At 47.3% G+C, this 7,749-nt stretch overlaps 1 protein-coding gene across 1 annotated transcript; it reads right to left on the reverse strand.

Moving 5' to 3' along the window:
* Positions 1-5,771: 5,771 nt before the first annotated feature.
* LOC119652822 (cytochrome c oxidase subunit 5B, mitochondrial-like) lies at positions 5,772-7,513 on the reverse strand. The gene is made up of 3 exons (XM_038057150.1): positions 7,295-7,513; positions 6,259-6,432; positions 5,772-6,189 (listed from the first exon to the last, which is right to left on the reverse strand). Exons 1-3 carry the CDS (start codon positions 7,374-7,376, stop codon positions 6,083-6,085), a joined length of 363 nt encoding a protein of 120 aa, XP_037913078.1. The 5' UTR covers positions 7,377-7,513; the 3' UTR covers positions 5,772-6,082.
* Positions 7,514-7,749: the final 236 nt, after the last annotated feature.

Here is a 7,749-nt window from a genome sequence, read left to right on the forward strand (position 1 = left end):
CATGGAAGAGAGATGAAGGATAACAATGGCATTGATAGAGTGTAATTACAGACGGGGGGTAATGGGTTAATTGCGTAATAGAAAATTTGCAATTGCATGAAGTTAGCTGAAAGTTAGGAAGGTGTGAGTCTGAGCTAAGATTCAAATTGGAAGTTTTTTAAACCTGAATATTCGAAGCCCGGTCCAAATACTACGTTTTGCATAACGTTTGGTTTGCGCAGTTAAACAAAACGTTACGTGTGGACAGGAAAATTGTGCAATTTCGAGAAATGCGCAGACACGATAAGGAGATAAGAAAAATAAATACCTTTTTTTTTAAATATTAGTTATTGTGATTGAAAGCTACAAATTTATATTGCATGAGACACAGGTCCCTCATTGTTGAAGTAGCCATCTTCTCTAGCCACGGCCGCACTGTTCAAAATTTGGCCTCTTGTCCCACGCTGAAGTTCATGCAGTAATTCTGGGTCACTTTTCATCTAATTCGACAGTACATTTAGACAGATTCCCGATCTATACTTTCAGGGGGAGTACATTTTTGGAGAGCCCTTCTACGCAAAAAATTATGTAAAGTGCAACACGCGAAAACTACAATGTCAATCAATCATCATCATCAACAGCGCAACAACCGGTATTTGGTCTAGACCTGCCTTAATAAGGAACTCCAGACATTCCGGTTTTGCACCAATTCGATATCCCTAAAAGCTGCCTGGCCTCCTGACCTACGCCATCGCTCCATCTCATTTCTCTCATCTCATCTGCCTCGCCTTCTTTTTCTACCATAGATACTGCCCTTATAGACTTTCCGGGCAGGATCATCCTCATCCATACAGATAAGGTGACCCGCCCACCGTAACCAAGTGAGCCGGATTTGATCCACTACTTGACGGCCATGTAACGCTCATAGATTTCGTTATGTAGGCTACGGAATCGTCCATCCTCATGTAGGGGGCCAAAAATTCTTCGGAGGATTCTTCTCTCGAACGCGGCCAAGAGTTCGCAATTCTTCTTGCTAAGAACTCAAGTCTCTGAGGGATACATGAGGACTGGCAAGATCATTTTCTCGTGCAGTAAGAGCTTTGACCCTATGGTGAGACCTTTCGAGCGAAACAGTTTTTGTAAGCTGAAATAGGCTCTGTTGGCTGCCAACAACCATGCGCGGATTTAATCGATAGCTGTTATCGGTTGTGATTTTCGACCCTAGATAGGAGAAATCTTCAACGGTCTCAAAGTTCTTATATCTTCATTATTTTCGTTCTTGCTAGCTTACATTCATCGTCAAACCAGCCGTTCCGACTCTAGTGGACGGCTATGTTGTGGATGGCTTCAGTGTTAACTCTCACCTGATTGTCAGAGAGAATTCTAGGTGGTGTTGTTATTCGAGCTCGGAGCACCATGACAATAAGATAATGATGCAAGTCTCTATTGGCCCCCTTATATGTTCTTACATTGACCAAGGCTGAGAGGTGGCGGCGTTCAATCAGCACGTGGTCAACTTGGTTGAAAGTGGTTCCGTCTGGAGAGACGCACGTTTGATTGTGGACCGCTTTCCGCGCAAACCAGCTACTTGCAACAACCATTTCCTGTGATACTGCTAATTGAATAATCCGCAGTCCGTTATCATTTGTAATTTGATGTAAGCTATGCGAGCCAACATAACGCCTGAATACGGGTTCCGCCCCTACTTGGCTGTTAAAATCCCCAAGTATGATTTTGATATCATACCCGCGACAGGCTTCGAGGATTCGCTCAACTGCCGCGTAAAAGGTATCCTTCTCCGACTTTGCAGTCTTCTCTGGTGTAGCGACTCTTCTCCAGGAATCCGGTCCCTGTTCAACGCTTCTCCTGCGACGCTGTTACGTCAGCCCTATATTGGCTGCTCAGCAGCATTCGGTTTCTACATGGAGCGCACGTTCCATGAGAAAATGCGCAAATCGTTATTCCGTTGTCGGTGCCGGGTTCGTCCTTTTGAAATCCATCCTGCCCGAGGCTCCTTCCGTGGCTTCGTAATTTTGGTTTTCCGTGTAGGGTTGTCAGCCTTACTCAACCCCCAACCTTGAGGACTAATTAGTACAGTTTGTCCCATTTTTAGGCGCGGGATGCTCGCCCTCATCCCTCTCCGTCTGCAGTTTTTTATTAAGAAACGACTCCCAGCGATCACCACGTGGAGGTGGAGATAGGGTTTGGTAGTAGAGCTGTTGGTGTTGGTTCAGCTCAGCTTCATTTCACAGTAGGGGACCTAATACCGACACCTGTGGTATCCGACTGTGACGGTGTACTCTTTGGGACCCTCACCCGCCTCGCACCAGAAAGTTCTGAGAGGTAACTTTCGATGACTAGACTCGCTAAATATTCAGGAGCACCCATGTCAGCTAACGCCCCTTCAAAAATTAACATACACCGGAGTGCAACCGCTCACCAGTTGCTAGCACAGTTCGCTGCGGAAGTAAATGCTGATCTAGTGCTAATTAGCGAGCAATATCGACACAAGGATCCGTCCTCATGGCATCTCGACTTATCGGACACCACTGCCATCTCGGTTCGGGACGACGTTCGACTTCATGTTCTTGCTGAAGGCCGGGGGAACGGGTTTGTCTGGATAACGTTTCGAGCAAGCACGGAGGGACAAATCCTGGTGAATGGGGCATGTCTCAGTCAGACTTCAGAGGGAAATGGATTCTGGAAATGGCCGCGAGAACTGGGCTCGTAGTTTTAAACACCGGATCCACACCAACGTTTGGCGCCGGAATCTCTGGCATCATCGGTGGTCGGGTGGCGAGTCCTGGAAGACTTCTCGACAAGTAACCACCAGTACATCGCGTTCGAAGTGGTTGACGCTACTTGCCGGCGAGCACCAACGCGACGCTCCCCCTGCCTGTGGAATGTTGCGAGGGTGAACATCGGGAAGTTCGTTGAAGCTCTTGGAGCAGGCAGAGTCGCGCTGGAGGGCGCTCCGGGGAGTGGTAGTGGTCGCAGCTGACACCGTCGTGAATTCAGTGATGAACCTGATTACGACGGCGTGTGAGGCTTTCATTCTCGGGAGGGGCTCCAATGGTGGACGGCAGAAATTACCGGTCTACAGAGGGAGTGTCATAAGCTCCGCTGTTTGCACATTAACGAGGAGGCATGCGCCATAAAGGCACAGTATAGATCAGCAAAAAGGAGACTCCGCAGCGTTATAAATAAAAGTAAAGCTCGAGGCTGGCAGAACCTTGTGAACGAAGTGAATGAGGACCCGTGAAGGACTTGGCTATAAGCTTGTCACCCGGAAAATCGGCGTTTTGCGGGGGCCCTGCACACTAAGTACCCTTCAGATGGACCGCATTGTACCCCAGACATCCTGCAAGGGTTGATGACAATAGCGGGGAAAGCGTGGAGGATTGCCCCCTTTTCACAATGAGAGAGCTCGAAGAAACGGCTGTCACTATGAAAAACAAGAAGGCACCAGGTGCTGATGGCATCCCGGCGGAAGTTTACAAACTGGTGTTCCGCCAACGGCCAGAATTGCTGCTTGGGGCGTTTAACGCATGCTTAAAGGAGGGCATTTTTCCGTGTCGCTGGAAAGTGGCCAGACTCGCGCTGATTAGCAAGGGTGAAGGAGACATGGAGCTCCCGTCTGCATATCGACCGCTGTGTATGGTTGGCACGGCCGGAAAAGTGCTCGAGAAGCTCTTCAGGAGTAGACTCACTGAAGCGATCTGCACTGTCTGGGACTTATCCCCAAGACAGTACGAGTTCAGAATAGGGAGATCCATAGTGGATGCTATTATGGAGGTTGCGGATGCGATTCATCGAGTCGAGGCACACAGCCGCCAATCTCGACGGATACTGCTCTTCATAACGCTTGATGTCAGAAATGTCTTCAATTCCGTAAGATGGACAGATATGCTAGGCACATTAGAAAACTCATTCCATGTGCCAAGTTATCTCTTGCGGATATTGAGGGATTATCTGAAAGACCGCTCCCTGCTCTATGAGACGCTACAGAGCCATAGGAGGATGGAAACCACGCAGTTAAATACATTGGTTTAATGCTCGACTCGAAGATGAGCTTCTTCGAGCAAATTAAAGCAGCAGGGGACAGAGCTGCAGCTGGAGTCGAATGTTGGGGACCCTATATCTACTAGGAGACGCTTCCTTATGGGAGCAACGCAGTCGGTTCTGCTCTATGGCGCGGAGGTATGGGCTGATGCCCCTGGCAAGGAGGTGTATCGTAAGCGCCTTGGTCAAGTGCAAAGGCGGGGAGTTTTGCGAGTGGCGCCTGCTTATCGCACCGTCTCCGAACCGGCCGTGATGGTGATCGCGGGAGTCATCCCCGTTGCCCTCCTTGCCAAGAAGCACAAAGCTATCTACCGTCGTAAGGGCGTAAGCGAAGTGATTGCCCGTGAAGAACGTCAACGCATCCTTACCGAGTGGCAACTCTCTTGGCAAAATGAGCCAAGGGGCAGATGGACCGCGCGGCTCATCGACAATTTAGACCCGTAGTTGAACCAAACGCACGGTGAGATTGATTATTTCCTTACCCAACTTCTAAGGGGGCATGGAGGTTTTCAGTTTTACCTGCACAGGATTGGGAAGGCGCGACCTCCTGATTGTGTGTTCTGCAATGGAGTGACGGACGACGCTGAACACACCTTTTTCTCTTGCAAGAGATGACACGGCTTTCGTCAGCAGCTTTATGCAGTCACAGGGGAGCTCTCTCCAGACAATATTGCCAGAGAGATGCTGAAGGGCGCTGGCCGCTGGAATCGTGTTGCGCATTATATTCGGGCTCTTATTATTGCGAAGATTGAACTCGACCAGCGAAGGGATCGAATGGTAAGGGGTTTCCTGAACTAACAACTCCCTTCCTCCCGTTGGTGAAAGGTGACTTGAAGGCTTCCGAAGCCGGGAGAGCGGAGGGCTAGCCCGAAGTAATGTGTCAAACGGTTCGAGGCTTATAATGCCCCTTTAATTCGGTTCCATTTGGCGGAGTCTAATTCGTTTTTGACATTCAATGCTAACATTGCCCAGCAGCGACCAGAAACCAGCCCATACTTTGCCAGATTCCCCACCATGCTTATTGCATCTACCGTAGAGTGAGCGCCCCGGAAGCCATATTGGCGCTCCAACAAGTTAGGTCTGTTGTAGATGACTCTCTCATGCGATATGATGATGGATCCCCAGAGGGGTTGTTGAGTTTTGAAAACAACACCAACTTTTGTTTTTTCAACTGAGCAGGGGTATACCTTCACACCTCGAATGTGTTAGGGAAAAGATGGGGCCTAGTCTTCATCGCCAGCTTCAAAAAACTGTTAGGGATGCCTCCCAAACCTAATCTCCCGGTTAGTGCCTTAGACGTAACAGGGGATTTTAGCTGGTAGTTTGTCTGAGACAGGAATCTGATGCTTTATACCACAAGCGACATTCATGTAACGTCGCTTTTGTGCTCCAACGCTTCTACAATGTTGAGCCTACATTATTGATAGTTGGTGATGATCAAAATGAGCATCCTGTCGTCAACCGCAGAGATATTGTGTCGACGGCATACTGCAGTTTAGGTGCTGACAGATCTGCATATTCATCACATTTCCATTCCACCATAGTCACTACAAGCCCAGTATTATTGCCTTGTTCTATTTTTTTGGCGTTTTTGCGATAAAAACCTTGAAATCCCCGCCCTAGACCGACATTCTCCTTTGAATACCTCAAATAGCGTCGCAAACTTCGCTACTTTGTTCGTCTCACGCCAACAGAGACTTCAGCGTCAACCAAAAACAATAGAAATTCACTCTACTGGCAAAATTATTTAATTCGCTGACTAACGGTATGAAAAAAAAGAAACAATTGTGAGAAATAGTTTGTAGTTCGGTGACCATCGAATTATATGACACAGCGGCGAAACCATTTTGTCAGTGGTTCGGACAGAGCGGAACGCCCATACGCATTCCATTAATTACCTGCACAGTCCCATCCTTCCCCTTTGGTATATAGAATTCATTTTTGTTGTTCTAGAACTTTTTCTTTTCTTAAGATCATTTCACTGACAATTACTTTTCTAAGGAAAGAACATAATTTGATGGTATTATGGTACGCTGGCGTCTTATACTGGGGCTTTCTCGACTAGTTTGAACCAATGGCCGCACTCGCAACGCTTCGGCTGTCCTTTCTGGAGCCACATCCATTGTACGTAGGTTTGATCTTCTTCGCCTGCAAGCAAGGAATCGTGTTATTCTTACATGATTGTATCGTGGGGAGTAGAGGGGGCGGAATACTTACAAATACATCCTACAATACGTGCATCGAATGCAGATGGAATTAGGTTGGGTTGATCCTTGGAGCCAGCTCCGCGTTTGAAGACCTTCATGTCGAAGGGATTGTCGTTGCCGGCAGCTTTGGCTAGAAGTTCACGCTTCTCAATACCCGTGGCGTGTTCGAGGGGATCGTTCATCACTGAAAGGGGAAAGTGCATTGTATAATTTCACGCGATATGAACGTCTGTTACGGATACATTTATCGGGAAAACTCAAGGTTTGTTAGAAAATGTGCTGGAATTCGTACATTAGGACGCCTATCCTACCGAATTTCAGGGACGGAAGCATCGCCTATTGTCTTAGAAACGACGAGGTACAAGCTAGAATTTTGGAAGATGTCACAGTTGATCCGACATTGCTAGAATACGTGACAATTCCAATTGGTTGTATTTTCATTTTCCAAAGTGGAACTGAGAGGCGGCAAATGCGATGCCTAGAAATTGACGCCGACTCATCAATCGCTAAAATAACCAGCCTCGGTCACTTGATTTCTTTTTTTCATTTGACAGATTCGCTCGCGTTCGCCGCTAATGCGTTATGTAAACTTACGAGCCTATCAGTTCCGCTTCTAGGTTAGGGCGTATTATCAAAGAATGAATGCTATCCGGAGTATTTTTCTGTGGAATTCATGTAAAAAATCGATATCTCTTCCCCGATTTACAGATAAACAAGCACTTTGTCTGGATTCGATAAGAACGCTGGAACCAATAGACCTAACCGTCGCCTCCATCACTGCATGTGATGCATTCCCGAATTGACGTCAAAAACGCCCTTCGGACGCAAGAGACCCACCAAGTGCTCTTAATCACACTTTCCAGGATTCATCTTTTGCCCTCCACGGCCCACAATCCCCCGGAAAAGCTGGAAAATCGCCTGTTACGTAACCTCATTCGGTCACCCAAAACTCCCTCTGAGCCAGCGGACATGTCAAAATCCAGCCATCCATCGGCTGCACGCTCGACGTTTTCTCACGTCGCTGCTGGGGCAAGAGTTTTACTTACTTTTACAGAATCGCACGGGCGTGTAGGTGACATTGTTGCGGGCTGCCACACGGACTGCAAGACGGGTGCAAATCGATGCCATTTTTATGTGAATTCCGCTAAACTGATCTTGGTTTGACGCACTATAAAAATTAGCCCGAGATAGAAAACTCTCGTCCGGAGAAAAAATTTCGCTGTTCAGTCGGATCGGCGTTTAAATGACAGTCAGACGGAGAGATAGGTGTGAAGTTGGTAAACGGTTGTTTGTGGGAAATGTGTATTTTAGAGAAGAATTACTTCTAGGCTATGAAAATGTAAATAATTGGCGAGTAGGTGTCACTATTTGGGATCGAAATCGATTTTTTCAACCGGAAGAGAATTATTTTCAATTCAAATTTGAATTCGAAAATAAATTATTCTGGGGAATCCCGTAAAATCTCCATACATTGCGTAAACCGATTTCTGGCGTTTGTCAT

The sequence above is a fragment of the Hermetia illucens genome, chromosome 3 (assembly GCF_905115235.1).
Source record: "Hermetia illucens chromosome 3, iHerIll2.2.curated.20191125, whole genome shotgun sequence".
Classification (NCBI taxonomy): Eukaryota; Metazoa; Arthropoda; class Insecta; order Diptera; family Stratiomyidae; genus Hermetia; species Hermetia illucens.

Excerpts from the sequence above, each read along its gene's own strand:
- LOC119652822 (XM_038057150.1), bottom strand. The coding sequence starts at position 7,376 with ATGGCATCGATTTGCACCCGTCTTGCAGTCCGTGTGGCAGCCCGCAAC. Across the intron at positions 6,433-7,294 it reads GCCCGTGCGATTCTGTAAAA|TGATGAACGATCCCCTCGAA; the intron begins GTAAGTAAAACT and ends TTCCCCTTTCAG. Across the intron at positions 6,190-6,258 it reads ACGTATTGTAGGATGTATTT|GCGAAGAAGATCAAACCTAC; the intron begins GTAAGTATTCCG and ends CCTTGCTTGCAG.